Raw genomic sequence first — 18,931 nt, forward strand, 5'->3', positions numbered from 1 at the left:
ATAAAGCCTGTTTGAATACATAATTTCTATGCATTGTATTTTTGGTTGTAATCCATCATTATATCCACCAACAAAATTCTATTTTAGACTCAATTTTGAGGTCTACACAATTACTATTTCCTCTTATATAGCTAAGATTAAGTCAGCAAACCACACGAAATCAATTCATCATTATTTGCATCCTTGCTGGCTCTATTAACAAATTTTCCCTTAAAGGCTATTATTTGATTAAGTTCTAGATTTTAAGTATTGTCATTTTGACTACAGTAAACAAGCACTTACATGTATTTTTACTCATTCTCTCTATATCCACTCTCTTGGAACATTTTATTGAATTAAGTAATTATACTCTCTATCAAATTATTATGAATACAAAATTTCATAAAGAGTTGGGTTTCTTCTTGATGTGTTTTCCTTTAATTTTTCTACAGAGAGTTATTTTTTTTCTGTGTAGCATATTTGTCTGACCTGAAATGTAGTACTTTTAATTTCAAAATGTACTTTACTTTCTAATGAATATATTCCTCCATATATAATGACACATGTGTGCATAAATACATATGTATATATATACATGTGTGCCTATATATGCATTCGTGTTTGTTTTTTTATATGTGCATTTTGTTTTTTGCAATTCCTTGCTTTCTTGTTTTCTTGTATAACTTGTTGTGTAAATTGATGTGTTAAAAAATGGAGTTTCTTAATTTTGTTTTAGAAATGACCATATTTTTCTAAATGCTCACCAATATTTTTTATTTTCAGTAACTAATTTTCTGAGCATATTATATAAAATGCAAATCATTAGTAAACTGAAAATACTCTGTAGAAATGCAGCTCTCACTATTTCCACTGGCACCTTACTTGCCTACTATGTTAAAACATGGCCTCTTTGCCTAGCTTGTTGTGTTCTATTTCAGTTATTTCTAATAGAATATACAAGTTTGGAAACACCAACTGCAAGTGGAAGTGGTAATAGAGATATTTAGGATGCAGACTTGTGAGAACAATAAAAAGAGATCACAAGTTTACCTTATTGTAGATTATGTATGTCTTATCTTTAAAAAACCGATATAAATATTTTAAAATTAAAAAGTCACGTCAATTATTTCAAAGGAAGATTTCAGACAATTAGTCATTATTAGATCTGGTAACATGATTCAGGGACTATTTGTTACTCCCTACATGTTTGGTAGGACATAAATATCATCAGAATAAATAGGTTGCAAGTATGCTCTAAATGATGAGGCATGAAAAGAGGAAGAATTGACTGATAAGCTCATCCTACTACTAGTTACCTTTTACAAATAAAATTATTAAATTATTGTGTGGTCAGAGCCATTATAATCACTTGAAGCTGAAAATATTTTGTAATTACACTATTATTTACTCCTCCCCTCCTCCCTAGCCTTCTTCATTTCACTTTTGTTATCTTCACCCTATGGGATATCCCCAGTAGTCAATGCAAAAACACAACGAACGTCTTCAAGAATTTAAGAGACAGTTCACTCTGTATCCAAGTATGAATGACCTTAGCTTTGGAAGACAGATTTAGGTTACCTCTCAGTCTATGTTCTCATGAACTCTTTATAGTAAGTGAAAAAGAAAGTCATGAACTGAGCCCCTTTCCAATGCATTGGTGTAAACATTAATAGAAGTATTAAAGTAAAGTGGGGGAAATCCTGGTAGGCCTTAGATGCTGACAGTATTCTTACTTAGTCTTGTGATTGATGGTAGTTTATGGTTTGTTAAGTTACTTGTTAGTCACAAGAACTTTGGGTCAGACAGAGAGGTATCAAGGGAGAGTGGTTGTTTAGGATTCTAAAGTTTGCCCAAGGTAAATTGAAATTAGTTCCTGAACCTGTGACATTCTCACTTCTCCACAACCATTGAAGTTCTTATAATAGAATCAAATAGCAGAAAGCTCAGTGGAAGACATGATTCTTTTTTTCAGAAACATTTGCCCATATAGCACTAGCTATCATTGTCCAGTTGTATGTTACATGACTACATTGTACATAGGCCTCAGTATGATTCTCTTTAATAATTGGGGCTTGAAAGATTAATCAGCAGTAATATGCATTTTACTGCTCCTTTACTTAGGGACACATTTATCCACTAGGTGAGTCAAACCTATAGAATGTCAGAAAAGACAAAACCAGATTTAGACTACAGGAAAAATATCTTTTTTTGTTTGCTATATACCATATGCTGAATCCCTCTTGAGGCCAGTGTTTAAAACATGAGTCTCTTATTTCCTTCGAAACTGGAAATGCAGCTAGTCCAGAACTGGGAGCATGGCACATGTCATATTATCTTACTGTATGCACTTTCTTTCATTTAATTAATTAATTAATTTAATTAATTAATTCTCTGACTCATTGACTCCACAAATTAGGAGATATCATAAATATAGCATGTCTTAAATGAAAAAAAGTTACAAGGTAAGAAAGAGGATAAGGTGAGTAGGTGAGTGATTATTTTGAAAGAGTGTGGTTACACATGAATTTTGAATAAATATGCTTGAAAGACACCTTACAAAATTCTTGAAGAATCAATAATGTAAAAGAAAAAGAAGGAAAACTTTGGTCTCCTCTGAATATTATATTTAGATTCTCACCTTCCCAGCTATTAAAATGTAATAGAAGTATTTAATTCAATTGTTACATTTCAGGTTTTCAGTGTGTCCCAGGTATGTGGGTGGAATCTTCCTCAGGTCCTATTGCTTTTGGATTCTGTGGGATCTGAAGGAAAATGACTGAATTGGATTATATGAGGGTATAGTCCTGATGGTTTATTTGGTACACTATTCTGGTGCATGCACTCTCTTGCCTCTTGTCTGATATAGTGAGGGCACCTTTGTACAACTACAGAGTCACTGCCACTTGATGCTGGTTTTGCAGAAATGGAGAATGCAACAATTTTGGGGTTTTTAAGGCCTCCTTCAAGATCTCACTGTAATGTCTCTAAGGCAATATGTATTTGTAGGTATATGTATGTGTATGTGTATATGTATGTATAAGGCACCTTTGAAATCCCTGTAGAGTGTTTCTGAAGGAGGTAAATAGTTTCCTAATGATGGAATCAAGGATACAACAGATTCTCTAGGAAGAAACTGATGCGAAAAATGTGCAATGTCTTTGCTAAAAAATGTAGTCAGAAAGGGAGCCAACCCAAGACAGAAACTCATGGATAGAGAGGGCAAAGTCTCAGTTTTAGGATGACCCAATCTTGTGCGATTTCCTGTCAACTACTTTATGCTCTGCAGGTTGCCTCATAATTTATTTTTAGACTGTTTGGTTATGGCCTTGTTTTCGTTCACTTGTTGATTGAGATTTTTTAATATGTTGTTTTAGAAATGAAAATGTTTACCATGTTTCATTCTCTATTGTAAATGTATAGCTTATTTTCGCTTTACTTATTTCCTTACTTTTTAGACATAATCTCTATAAGTAGAAGAGGCTATGTTCACACAGAATATCTTCCTCATAAGTGTCATGATTTCCATCATTACATACATTTAGTACAAAAACCAGCTTCTCTTTGTATAGGTTGTATATGATATCACAGCTAAAACCATTTTTGAGTTTGCCAGGGAACTTTTGACTTCACTTTTACAAAATGCAAGAGCTGTAATTATTGACAGAGTCATAATTTGTCTCAATGTATTTTTTTAAATTTAAGACAAGGATGAACATTTGGGTGTAAGAGAAGTAATGCTATAGTTTGAATGTATAGTGTTTTCGAATGCCCAGTTGAAAAGTTAATCTTTATTAAATTATACCATTAGGAAACATTAGGAAGTTGAAGAAAATAAGAGACTACTTAGAGGAAAAATAACTGCATAGTGTTTCTGAAGAAAAGGTACTTTTTGATTTTTGTTTTCTGATTTTTGTTTTTGTTTTTAACAATTATTCTTTAATTTCTCCTGGTCATTCTGTATTGTATCCATCCTTTCATTCTTTAACAAAGCTACTGTACTTATGTTTGCTCAACCACCATGTTCTTTGTCAGCTCAGGGCCAGAAACATTCATTGGAGTAATGATAGGCAGATTTTGAGGTTTTGTGAGAAAAAGGAGCCATGTCCTTCTTTAAATTTATGTTCAAGTTATTTATCCCAGAGATATTCACAGATCACCATCAGTGTTTTATAGCCACACATAACTCTGAAACTCTCTCATCTTAAAGTGCTTTTCACAATATCACTATCTGATACCAATTCTAGAAATTTTGGAGAATTAAGGAATGTCATAGATTAGGGAAGTCAAAGATAGTGTTTTCAATTGTTTTTCTTTGGATAAATGTCAATAGCTTCAGAACTGATTAAAAATATAATTAACTGACTGTTCAAGATGTTAGTCATCTCTTGAATTAACCTCAAGGATAAGAAGTTCTGTGAGCATTCTCTAGACTCCAGAGAGCAGAGTCTAATGCTAACACTATTCTTACAAGAAAGTACCAGCTTAGTCTGAACAATGGCCACTATCCTCCAAAAGTTTTTTATATTGTAACACAACTATGTATAGCTCAACTAATTTTCTCCCAATCAGAAAAGCACATGTGATTATATTTATCAGTCATATATTTCAAAATGTTCCTGTCATCTCCATCTCATAACTTAACAATACCTTACAAATCCTTTTGACATGTCAATTTCAATTTAAAACATCTATAGCCTAGATCTCGTTAGTTATAGGAAGGTTCAGTGAGGTCCATTATTCCCAAATTATTAGCTTGTATGCTCTCCTAAAAACATGATTTTTTTTAAGTCCAAAAAATCAAAAGGCCTATTTATTAATCAAAAGAATAATGGGACACACAAACCTCAACGTGTTCAGGTATTTATTCAATTTTGCAAGTTAGAGTCTCTTAAGAGGTTGTTGAATGTTTTACAGAAGGCAGCAATGCTCACTATTATACCGTAAGTTCAAACTTTCCTAGGAAGATATAACCCAAAACAAAATCATTTAGTACTTAATGCAATCTAAGGTCCGTTTGTAAGGGAAAGTTGAATTCCTTTCATATTTTCACATATCATTAAAGGAGCTGTGTAAGAATTCAGATCCCAGATGCCCTGCAAAGTAATGATTCACTTGTTTTTGGTTTAGAAGAACTGTCCTCCTCTTCTTATCATGACCTGAGTGTGTCCTGTGTGAATCTTACTCAGATTTTAGTGCTATCATGTGAGAACTCAGACATGTCTTTCAAGCCACAATAATCAAAGAGAGACAACACAGGTACAGTTGTTAGACATCAGCAGAAAGAGAATGCAGAACAGAGATGGAGACCGAGAAGGCAACATTACTATTAACCCATCCAAAATCTGCTGCATGGCACTCCTGAGGGTGATGGTGTTTTGTATATTAACGAAGCTGCCTTAGGACTAGGTATTTGTTCTCACACATCACTCAAGTCCAGGTCCTTGGAAAATCAGCTTATTCAGACCAATGCTGCAACATTGTAAGGCCTTTATTAGTTAGTTTCTGAAAGACCCTCAAGGCTTCCCTGGCTTGAGGACAAAGTATTGAAAACTGAGTATATTTTGTTGCTCCTGATGACAAATAAACTTGAATGGTCAAGACAAAGACAAACATGTGTGATCTGTGATACTCAAGTATCTGTGTCATAAGGATGCATAAATATATCTGTAGAGTAGCTTGTTTGGAGACTTTGATTCATAAACAGACACCAAGGCTGGTGCCTGGATCAGGACAATACCTCCAATTACTGCTAAAGAACAAAATGTGAAAATAGCAGGATTTTCCATTATAGTACTCAATTGTATCATCACTAGTCATCCCTTTATGCGGACAAACAATGAGACATAATGAAAAATGGTAGATACGAGCAAAATATGGAGAATCACGAACTTAGCAAAAGTAGTACCCATTTATTGTGTAAGCATCAACGTACCTCCATGTTCACATGGAGTCAGAACATCAAGTGACTCAGATTGCTCGAATCAAGATGTTCTACGTATATGTACTGCGTTTTTACTCTATTTGGACTGTAGTTTGCAAAGTTAAAACTGTAATAGCTCATGTTTTAATTCATTGAATACGGTTTTGAGAAATTGTGCTCTTAAGTTCAAGAAATGCTACTTCAAACACTTCACATGGGGAACACATTCTATTTTTTAACCAATTTTTATTATTTTAGTGAGGTAAAAATCTAATAGTTTCTTCGCTGTTGTATATTCCCTGACAACAGGACTTCCTTCAGTATTACAGTAATTTATATTTGAAATATTTTATAAAATATAGAGAGTTTACAAATGCCATCTATATGTTTAAATACTTGAAAAGAAATTCATTTTCTGGAGATATACAAGTGATTTGACCTCAGGCATCTGGGGACACTGGACTTGTGCTAAGTGCTGAGATGAATAAGCCTTTGAGCTGTACTCAGCATTTGGTTCCCACTGATTTGCATGTCCTCACTGCACAGCCTTAGGGACTTCTTCATATACCAGTCACACATATACTGAGCCATTGTCATTGCAGTCAGGACTCAGCATGGACATGAGGGCCCATACTCAGTTTCTTGGGTTCTTGTGGCTCTTGTTTGCAGGTAAAATGGACTAAAATGGGAATTTCACTGAATAGTGTTGACTGGTATTTGGGCGATGTCACCCTTCATAATGCTTAATTGTGTGGATATTCATTATGTCTCCAATTCTAGGTGCCAGATGCGACATCCAGATGACCCAGTCTCCATCCTCCATGTCTGTATCTCTGGGAGACAGAGTCACTATTACTTGTCGGGCAAGTCAAGACATTGGAAATTATTTAAGCTGGTACCAGCAGAAACCAGAAAAATCTCCTAAGCTCATGATTTATGGTGCAACCAACTTGGAAGATGGGGTCCCATCAAGGTTCAGTGGCAGTAGGTCTGGGTCAGATTATTCTCTCACCATCAACAGCCTGGAGTCTGAAGATACAGGAATCTATTTCTGTCTACAGCATAAACAGTATCCTCCCACAGTGATACAAGTGATAACATAAACCCCAAGGAAGCAGAAGTGAGAGGCTTGGTTGTCCCATCTGCATCTCTTCATGAATCACCCACTCTAAGCATTTGTCAGATGTCACAACCAAAGTCTGACAGTACAGCAAAAGGAAATACTTGAGAAATTCTATTACTGAAAGACCATGATATTTGTATTTCTAATTAAAACTAAATCCTTACAATGATGAGATCTCTCAACTTCTTCCCAGCTAGGGATCAAAGATATTTGAAAACTACAAAAGAATTACTTTCAGCTTCATAGAAGTAAAAGTTGAAGTAAAAGGAAGTTAATGGCACCTTTGAGGCAGGTTGAATATTTAGAAGTTTCTGACTTGTGACACCATGGATGACCCAGGACAGATAAATTCAAAAGAAAAAGTGAGAAAGAACATTGGAAATCTTGGAAGAGGTAGTAGGAAGGGCTAGAGAGAGATGTACTTTAGGAGTACTAGCTGATCTTCCAGAGTATGTGACTGCACTTCTTAGTATGCAACTGGTGCTTCACAACCATTTAAAATTCCATTTTTATGGAATCTACTGACTCCTTTTGACATTGCTGAGCACAGGCAGGCACAATGTCATGCATAATTGCAAATAAAACCATTCTTATCCATAAAATTAAATAAAAGTAACCTTAAAAACATGTGTGTGTGTGTGTGTGTGTGTGTATCCTACTGTAGAAGGAAATTGTCTGTAGTGAACACAGTGTGTGAGCCTGCAGACTCTTGACTAACCAGAATTCAGTATCAGCTCAGCAGATGAAAAGATAAGAGTTTTACAAAGTTCATTAACCCCAACCATGGGATTAATGAACTTTCCTTTTAGAGGACTGCAAAAAATGATTCCAAAATTTTCTTTGTTTTTATTTTTTTAAAAATGTAATTCATATTGTATTTAACTTTTTTGCTAGTTTTTCCTTTTTCTTTGTTATCCTTATATTTGTTCAATACATCCCAAGTATATTTTCCACCCCCACCATCTTCCTAGAGGGTCTATTGACCCTCTCTTCTACATCCACTGCTCCTCCATTTCCCCTCAATAAAGAGCAGCACCACCCCCATGATATCCACCAAAAGTGACATATAAAATACAATGAGACTAGAGACATCCATCATATGAATGCATGATGACGAAATTGAGGAGGAAAAGTGTCTTAAATGTAGGCAAATTGGTCAGAGATACCCACACCATGACTATTAGGAATCCTACAATTCTTCAAGCTGTAGAATCATAACATATGCAAAGGATCTAGTGCAGACACCTATTCAGGCTTTGTGACTGCTGCTTCATCTCTGTGAGCCCCCATGAAGCCCTTCTTAGTTGCTTCTGTGGGCCTTGTTCTCTGAATTCCTTGCCCTCCTGGCTCTTGCAATCCTTTCTCTCTTGCTTCTGCTGGTTTCCCCTAGTTCCTCATAATGTTAGGCTGTGCATCTCTGTATGTGCTCCTATCATCTGTCATAAGGCATGTCTCTAGTGACAGACAATTTAGACTATGCACAGATCTATGAGTATATCCGAATAGCATTAGGAATCATTTCCTTTTGACTAGGAGTGTATGGTTCTATGCTAGGTCTCTGGGCTATTCAGCTTTCATTTCCTGGCATTCCAGACAATATTGGGGATGGGATGCCCTCCTATGCTATTAGAGTCAAGCGAGACCAGTCATTAGTTGGTCACTCTCACAACTTTGTGGAGGGTTGGTGTCTCAGCTTTACCACTTAAAGCCCTACGTGGTTACAGAAGATGGCTCGTTCAAGCTCCATATAGTCCATTACTAGGAGTCCTTGCTAGGGTCACCCTTACAGGGTCCAGCATTTCCTTTCTACTGGATTTCCATATGGCTTCCCAAGGAAGGGGAGTGTCCCTTCAATATTATTACAAATTTCATGATGCCATTTTTTTACACCTGAGTAATATTCTGTTATGTATATATGCAAGAATTTCTCTATCGTTTCTCTGGTTGATGAACGTCTAGGTTGTTTGTTTGTGGGTATTATGAAAAATGCCACTATGAACATAGGTGAGCAAGTGTCCTTACAATGGGCTGGAGTATAACTTTATATATGTCCTTCAGTTGTATGTAGAACTATGTCGTTTGGTAAGTTTATTGCCAATTTTCTGAGGAACTACCATATTGATTTCCATAGCGGCTGAATACGTTTGCACTCCCACCAGTAACAGAGGCGTGTTCCACATTTTCACCAGCGTGAGTGTCACTTACGTTATTGATCTTAGCCACTCTGATAGGTGTAACATGGAACTTCTATGTAATTTTGATTTGCATTTCTCTGATCAATGAGGATGGTCAACATTTCTTTAAGCATTCCCCAGCCATTTTAGATTCCTCAACTAAAAATCTTGTTCAGATCTGAAACTCATTTTTATTTGTATTACTTGGTAATATTTAGCATATTCAGTTCTTTTTGTCTTCTTCTGGATATTAGTCCTGGATTGTATGTGGAGTAGTTGAAAACCTTTCTGCAGTCTATAGGCTGCTGTTCTCTGTCTTATTGATAGTGTCCTTTGCCTTATGGAAACTTTTCAGTTTCACGAGTTTCCATTTATTAATTTTTGATATTAGTGCCTATGCCATAGGTGCTCTATTTAGGCACTTTATTCCTATGCTGTTGCATTCAGGCTATGCCCTACTTTCTCTTCTGTCAGGATTAGTGTGTCTGAACTTTTGCTAAGTTCTTTCACCATGTGAACTTGAATTTAATTCTGGGTAATAAATATTTACATTCTTCTCCATACAGATATCAAATCTGACAGGCACAATACGTTGACTATGCTTCCTATAGTGTATTTTTGTCTATTTTAACAAAACCTAGGTTGTTTGCACTTATGTTTTGGTCTGTCCTGACTTGTTGAGATTCCATTCTAAGACTGACTCTTCTGAGTAGCTGTGATCCATCATCATAGTCTCTAGTTACTATCTCCTAATGAAGGCCACGGAACTGGGGTTTAAAAATACTACTCTGAGTTTTATGAGAGAGTATCTAGTTTTTGTTCACCTACATGGAGTGCTCTGTGAACTTGTATTCCATTGTTTTATATATGTAACACAGAGGCCTGAGTGGGGAAAAGATTTTTATTCAAAGCCAGCAAGAATGCAACATTATTTAATTTTTCTTATTCAGTGAAATTATGCATGGGAAAAGGATTCTTATGGTATGCACTCATTGATAAGTGGTTATTAGCCCAAATGCTCGAATTACCCTAGATGCACAGAAAACATGAAACTCAAGAAGGATGACCAAAATGTGAATGCTTCACTCCTTCTTTAAAAGGGGAACAAGAATACCCTTAGCAGGGAATAGGGAGGCAAAGTTTAGAACAGACACAGAAGGAACGCCCATTCAGAACCTGCCCCACATGTGGCCCATACATATACAGCCACCCAATTAGACAAGATGGATGAAGCAAAGAAGTGCAGGTCGACAGGAACCGGATGCAGATCTCTCCTGAGAGACACAGCCAGAACACAGCAAATACATAGGCGAATGCCAGCAGCAAACCACTGAACTGAGAACGGGACCCCCGTTGAAGGATTCAGAGAAAGGACTGGAAGAGCTTGATGGGGCTCGAGACCCCATATGAACAACAATGCCAAGCAACCAGAGCTTCCAGGGACTAAGCCACTACCCAAAGACTATACATGGACTGACCCTGGGCTCCAACCTCATAGGTAGCAATGAATAGCCTAGTAACATCACCAGTGGAAGGGGAAGCCCTTGGTCCTGCCAAGACTGAACCCCCAGTGAACTGGATTGTTGGGGGGAGGGTGGTCAGGGGGGGAGGATGAGGAGGGGAACACTCATAGAGAAGGAGAGGGGTAGGGGTCAGGGGGATGTTGGCCTAGAAACCGGGAAAGGGAATAACAATCGAAATGTAAATAAGAAATACCCAAGTTAATAAAATGAAAAAAAAAAGAGTTAATAAGGAGAAAATGTAAAAGTCTTCCTGTTCATTTTTTTCTATCCTCCCAAAAAAAAAACCTTTCTCTTAGGAAGCCTTTTTTTATTAATCGTGTTTAGAAAGCAAGTGATAACTCTGAGGATAGTCAGATTGTTTTAAATTGTAATAAAATATTGTTTTCTATTATGATGGAAACATAACCCAAAGCAACTTGAAGGGACAAGGGGGTTAGTTTACAGTTCTACCTTGCATGAAGAAATCTTAGAGTTCGGACAGCCTGCAGGGTAAGTTCTAGGAGGCAGAAGCTCAAGTAGAAGCCATAAAGAATGCTGCTTAGATGAGCAAATTATATCTTATCAAGTGGTTCAGACATTATTGTCCTGTGTGTCTTTTCATGTGGCGATTTAATGGTGTTGAAGAGAGTTTGTGGTGGCTGGACACAGTGAGCTGCCACAGAATTGAGATATGTATGTGTGGCATTCTCTCAACCTGTTTTCTGAACTAGATAGGCTTAGAGATTTTTGATAGGCTAAGAGAATAGCCATTGGCAGTGTGATATGGGATGGAGCATAGCGGGTGAGATGCTGTGTTGACTGAGATGAAAATATGTCACAGATGCCATGTGGCACCAAGGATCTGGCTCCAAGTCAGGGTAAAAGAAACCTACATTTTAAATTTTACCGTAACAATCCAGTATCCAGTTATCCTGTGTAGATGCTAGGGAAGAGAGTCACCATCAACTGTCATCCATTGAGGACAGTGCCATACATATGCACTGGTACCAAAAACAAAACAATACAAAACAAAACAAAAAACAAAACAAAACCAAAAAAAAAAAAACAAAACCTAAAACAAAACCACACAAAAACAAAACCAAACAAAAAACCAAACAAAAAAATATCCCTCTCCCCAAAAAATAACAAGCCTGACTCAAAGGCTCCGCCTCATCAAATATGGTACTGATCTCATCTCTAGAATCCACTTGAAGTTCAGTGGTAGCAGCTCACTGACAGGATTTACCCTTAGCATCAACAACCTGGAATTAGAAGATTGTGGAACTTGTTACTAACCTCAGAGTTGTAGTTCCCTACTTTTGATGATACATAACGAACCAATGATGGAAAGCAGAAGTGTTAAGCTGAGCTGTCCATCTGTCTCTCATGAGATATTTACGTGGTTGTGAGCATTTCTGAGGTACAACGAGGCTTGCAGTTATGGGCACATTTAGCTAAGTAAACCCCAGATGTTCCCTTCCAGCTGGACTGACTTTATTCCATTTCAGCTACATAATCACATGTCTGAAAATGATTTCCCTGATATAATAAGCACGATTAATTCCACTGAGCCACAACACAGAACAAAGGCATTTAAGTCTGAATGAAGATGTTATGTGGTTCCTGTTTTTTTTCTCAAGTGCAATGGAACAGTGTTCTAATCCATACAAAGAAATCTGCTCCAGGCACCCAGAGGTCAATGCTAAAATGCATCATATTTTTATGTTGTGTGAACCATTTTTATAAGAAAAGTCATTTTTGTTTTTATGACTTCCATGAACTCTCCAATACAGCTCAGAAAAACATGCCCAAATATTTTGCACCCTGAATATAGTGACTCGTTCATGTAAAAAAAGTTAAAATGTAAAACTATCAAGATCCATGTGGGACCTCAAGTGTCCATCATTCTGTTGACTCAATTTCACTTGTTAAGAGTTTAAATTAGTGGCTAATAAAGTTGTTTTGTAAACATTTGGCTATGGATGACTGTCAAGATGTAAAGCTTTTAGATTCCTTTTGGAAGCATGGAAATTCAAGAATCAATAAAATTCTATGTGTTCCCAATGTTCTGAGCATGCTCAGCACTCCTAATATGAACATCTTCCAACAAAATGGTGTACTTGTTGCAATATGTGAGTTCAATTTAGTCTGGATGACTATTGTTGTCACTCAGAGAACATGATTTCCTCAGAGCATTGCTGTGCTTTCATATAATTAATGATGTTGCCTCTGAAAAGGTATACATTGGGACATAGTCTCCATTGTGGAACATACATAACTGTTACCGTGCCCTGAAATATTGTGAAGTCCATGCATAGCTCTTCCCCTCTAATATCAGGAAAACACTAATGACTTTTCTGCATCATAGTTTTGTGTCTTTCTGAATATCCTATCATTTGAATAATAAGGAAATTAAGTATTCAGGCTGGTTTGAAATATGAAATACACACCTATGTTCCTTCCATGGATTTTCAGATATCAATATCTCATTTCATTTTTTTTGTGCCCAATTATAATCCATTGCTAGGTCTTCCAAAGTTTGTTTTTCTGTTCACTTATAGGGAGGGATCACGTTTATATACAGGCTTTAAATGTTAAAAAAAAAAGCGGCAATAGATATTCCAATGAAAGTAAGGTTTTAAATGCTTTAATTGAACAGAGCTTTCAGGATGACAGAGTAAGAACCTGCTTTGTAATAATATCACCAGATTGTTATTCAAGCTTGTGTTAACATTTTCATTTTCATCAACAGTAAAATGAAATTCAGATTGTCCTACAAACATTTGATCATTTTGTTTGTCAGCATTCTGTCCTTGCCACGTTCTCACAGTTAAGTAGTAGTTTATTAATCACTTTCCTTACATGCCCAGTATCAAAAATATGGTATATATATTTTTTTATACTGAATTACTCTATGTATATTTTCTTTGAGGAGATGCATGCTGAGATAATTGCTCTATTTTCAAAAGGAATATGATTATGGAATAATTTTCAAAAATAAACATATTGTTCAAAAATAAACAAAATAATTGTCTTGACTTGCTTGGTTAGAGTCATACCAAGGTATTGCATATTATTTGGGACTACTATAAAGGGTGACTCTAACCAAGTCAGTGAAAGTTCTGTATGACAAGAACTTCAAGTCTCTGAAGAAAAAAATTGAAGTAGATCTCAGAATATGATAGGATCTCCTATGCTCATAGATTGGCAGGATTAATATTGTAAAAAATGACCATCTTGCCAAAAGCAATCTACAGATTCAGTGCAATCTCCATCAATGTTCCAATTCAATTCTTCATAGAGTTAGATAGAACAATTTGCAAATTCATTTGGACTAACAAAAAATAAAACCCAGAATATTGAAAACTATCTTCAACAATAAAAGAACTTCTGACGGCATCACCATTACGGACTACAAGCTGTATTACAGAACAATAGTGATAAAAACTGTATGGTATTGGTACAGAGACTGGTAAGTAGACCAGTGGGATAGTCTTGAAGACCCAGAAATGAACTCACACACCTATAGTTACTTGATCTTTGTCAAAGAAGCTAAAACCATCCAGTAGAAATAAAAGCATTTTCGATAAATGTTGCTGATTCAACTGGAAGTCAGCATGTGGAAGAATGCAAATAGATCCATTCTTTTTGCTCAGAACAAAGCTCAAGTACAAAAGGGTCAAGGACTTCCGCATAAAACCAGATACACTCAAACTATTAGAAGTAAAGGTAGGGAAGACCCTCAAACACATGTGCCAAGGGTAAAATTTCCTTAATATAGCACCAATGGCTAATTATTTAAGATCAAGTAGCGACAGATGGGACTTCATAAAATTGCAAAGCTTCTGTAAGACAAAGGACACTGTCCTTAGGACAAAATAGCAATCAACAGATTAGGAAAAGATCTTTGCCAATCTTACATCCAATAGAGGGCTAATATCCAATATATACAAAGAACTCAAGAAGTTAGACTCCAAAGAATCAAATGACCCTATTAAAATTGAGGTACAGAGCTAAACAAATAATTCTCAACTGAGGAATATTGAATGACTGAGAAATACCTAAAGAAATGTTTAACATCCTTAGTCATCAGGAAAATGCCAATTAAAACAAGATTCCACCTCACTCCAATCAGAAATGCTAAGATCAAAACCTCAGTTGACAACAGCTGCTCTCAAGGATGTGGAGAAAGAGGTACGCTCCTCCATTGTTGTTGGGATGGAACGCTTGTACAATCACTCTGGAAATTAGTCTAGAGTTTCCACAGAAAATTGAACATTGCACTACCTGGGGACCTAGCTTTTCCACTCTTGGTCATATACCAAAAAATGCTCCAAGTCATAACAAGGGCACATGTTCCACTATGTTCATAGCAGCTTTCTTTATAATATCCAGAAGCTGGAAAGAACACAGATGTCCTTCAACAGAATGTATACAGGAAATGTGGTTCATGTACACAATGGAGTACTACTCATGTATTAAAAACAATGACTTCATGAAATTCATTTGCAAATGGATAAAATTAGGAAACATCATCTTGAGTCAGGTAACCCAATCACAAAAGAAGAATGATATCACACATGGTATGCACTCATTGATAATGGATATTCAATCTTAAAATTCATAGATTACATGATGCTCAAGAAGAAGAAAGACCAAAGTACAGATGCTTCAATTCTCTTAGAAGGGTGTACAAAAATATTCATATAGAGACAAAGGTTGGAGCAGAGAATGAATGAAGGAATTGTCATTTAGAACCTGCCCACTTGGGAATCTACCCACATACATACATCCACCAAACCCAGTCACTATTGGTGATGTCAAGAGGTACATGCTGACAGGAACCTGTTATATCTGTCTTCTGAGAGGCAGTGCCAGAGCATGACAAATACAGATGGAGATGCTGGCAGCCAATCACTGAACTGAGAATGGGTCCCCACTGGAGGAGTTAGAGAAAGGTTTGAAGGAGCTGAAAGGGCTTGCAACCCCATAAGAACAAAAATACCAACCAACCAGAGCTCCCAGGGACTAAACCACCATTCAAAGGGTACACATGTACTTCAGCACCATATGTAGCAGAAGATGACCTTATTGAGCATCAATGGGTTCAAATGCCCTTGGACCTGCCAAGGCTCAATCCCCCAGTGTAGGGGAATGTTATGGTGGAGAGGCAGAAAGGGGTGGGTGGATGGATACACCCTTATAGAAGAAAGGGAGGGATGATGGGATAGCGGGTTTATGGATGTGAAACTATGAAAAGGGGATAATATTTGAAATGTAAATAAAAATATCTAATAAAAATGAATAAAACATGTCTAGAAAAATGAAACTGATCCTTTTTTTGCAATACCATTTCTTTCTTTCTTTTTTTTAACCCATAGTACTTAGCAGTTTAATGCTGCAAATTTTACTCTCATTTTCATACTCATATGCCACTCATTAGCTCTTCTGATTACTTCTGTGCTTGGGCAAGGCTGTCAACCTGGCTATTTTTTTTATTAACTTGAGTATTTCTTATTTACATTTGGAATGCTATTCCCTTTCCCGGTTTTCGGGCAAACATCCCCCTAATCCCTCCCCCTTCCCTTCTTTATGGGTGTTCCCCTCCCCACCCTCCCCCCATTGCCGCCCTCCCCCCAACAATCACGTTCACTGGGGGTTCAGTCTTAGCAGGACCAAGGGCTTGAAACTGATACTTTTTTAAAAAATAAAAATGACTTGATTTAAAAAAGAAGTAATTGATTATTGCATTATTACTTCGATATTTTGTTTTGCTTACTAGAAAATGGAAGAAATTATGCCCCAAAACATCAACATAGGAGCATTGCTCATATTTAATTATTTCTCAAGTAAAAAGGAAAAATATATCACAATGACTGGGAGAAGTTTGTACTTATGAAATATTGTCATTCCTGCATAAAGCCGTTTACATTCAGTGAAGTCATTTTTATTTCTCATGTGGAAGCTGTCAAGTACATGTCCATGTATCTGCTCAAGTTAAAGGTGTACATTCAAATTCATCTGATAAAAACATTCATAATATCTTTATTCATAATTACTTAAGTTAAAGAAAGAAAAATATCCATATGCAAAAATAAATGTTATCATTACCAGAAGATCCAGCAGCAGAGATATATTATTTATTTATTCAAAGAACATTAGTGTACTTTTAAGGAAACAGTTACAATGTGAAAATTAATTCACTGAAGGACACATACCGTATGGTTTCATTCAAATGACATTTGAGAAATGAAAAATACATAAGTAAAAATACATAAGCCTAAACAACGAGAAATTCAGAGATTGTCTGAAATGTGAGAGTTATAGAAATTGATAGAAAAGATTTTGACATTATGAGAACTCTGTATATGTTTATCTACAGTCATATGTTGATAATTTGATATCTGCGTTTTCATGAATGTATTGTAAATATTGTAATGCTTATGCTTTACACTTTTTTGAATTACACTCTTTCTTTAATAAAAGAAGATTATAATAAAAAGTATGTTTCTAATACAGAGTTAGAGTATAGTCAGTAAGTTGAAGAGAGTTGAATGATTTGCTTACATCTTGTATTTTGCAATTCACTAGAGACTACAAGCAGAAAGACCTGGGAGCTCAGTTCATTCCTGATGATAACTAGCTGTGTGTATCAATTATATTCCCTGTTTTCTGCAATTTAGTCAGGTGTATATAGACCAAATTTAAGCAAATTTCTAACTATACAGAAAGACTAAATTGTTGATCCATATTTATAAGTGATTTGAACTACAATGACAGTGCTTTAACATCCTGTTATATTCCCTTCAGTAACCATATTTTGTTCTATTACTTTCACTTCTTGAGTTATTTTTCACATTCAAGAAGCCCATACAATTATCCCCTCTATGTATACTGATATATAGACCAGAGCATTTGCGTATTGCTCCCTAGGGAGGCCTTTGCATCACTTGCCTGAGATAAAATCTCAACTGTCCTCTTGCCTTTGCTGATCACTCTCCTAAGTTCACTTTCTCAAAATGATGAGTCCTGCCCAGTTCCTGTTTCTGTTAATGCTCTGCATCCAGGGTAAGGAGAGTGGAATGTGGAGGAGGAGATTGGGGATGGATGGTGACCTCTGACTGCCTATGTGTGTTGTTCATTTGTGATGGGATGAGTCACAGGATAAGCACGTGAAGTTTTGTTATATCCTAATGAGAAATTCCATATGAAGAGTAGCTGTGCTACGATCATGATTCTGACATAGATTGGATGGAGTGGTGTAGACTCTGATGTTTAGAACCTTTAAGTCACCTGTTTTGTGAAAAATCATTTGATATAAAATATTTTTAAATCTCAAAAACTGCCAGGATCTCACCAGAAAGGAATAATGTAAAAGATTTACAAAGATTGTTCAAGAAACTTTCAAGTGAGTTTGCATTATTTTATTTTAATTTCAGAAACTGGTGGTGATATTGTGATGATCCAGACTCTACTCTGTCGGTTACCAGTGGACAACCAGCCTACATCTCTTGCAAGTTGAGTCAGAGCCTCATATATAGAGATGGAAAGACATATTTGAGTTGGGTATCTCAGAGGACTGGCCGGTCTCCAAAGCAACTAATCTATCTGGTGTTTAAACTTGACTCTGGATTCCCTGACAGGTTCAGTGGTAGTGGATCAGAGACAGATTTTACACTTAAAATCAGCAGAGTGGAGGCTGAGGATTTGGGAGTTTATTACTGCTGGCAAAGTTCATATGCTCCTCACACAGTAATACAGACCCTAACAAAATCTTCCTTGCCTAGGATAGCCCACTTGGCAATGAGATCCTGACTGGAGAGGAACAGAGCACTCTGTGTCTATGTGAAAGGTAGGGCAGGGGAACATGAGTAATTGTTAGTTGCTGAGAGCTGTAGCTAAACTCATCTGGCTGGATGAGTGGTTTGATTAGATCTCTAGTGCCACTAATTTCTGGTCCTTCTTTTAAAAGCCATTGTGTTGTCTCTGCATTGGGAAAATTTCATGTCATTAATATAGCTTATTTTTGATGATTTTAACTGTTCCTCACTATTTCTTTGAGCTTAATTTTTGTTGATTTCTTTTAATAAAATATGTACGATTATTAAATTTTAAATGCCTTTTAAAATAATTGTGTAGATTTTATTTTTCTAAGGGACTATGTAAACAGAAATTCAGTATATTCATTTAGAGATTTATTTTTACTTCTTTTTCAATGTTTCTTATGTCTTCA

The 18,931-nt window shown here is 36.2% G+C and overlaps 1 gene segment (V, D, J or C); it reads left to right on the top strand.

Moving 5' to 3' along the window:
- The first annotated feature begins 6,472 nt into the window (after nucleotides 1–6,472).
- LOC690006 (Ig kappa chain V-V region L6-like) lies at nucleotides 6,473–7,188 on the top strand. The segment is given in 2 exon segments: nucleotides 6,473–6,568; nucleotides 6,680–7,188. Coding segments are annotated over 2 exon segments (378 nt in total).
- The last annotated feature ends 11,743 nt before the right edge of the window (nucleotides 7,189–18,931 follow it).

The sequence above is a fragment of the Rattus norvegicus genome, chromosome 4 (assembly GCF_036323735.1).
Source record: "Rattus norvegicus strain BN/NHsdMcwi chromosome 4, GRCr8, whole genome shotgun sequence".
Lineage (NCBI taxonomy): Eukaryota > Metazoa > Chordata > Mammalia > Rodentia > Muridae > Rattus > Rattus norvegicus.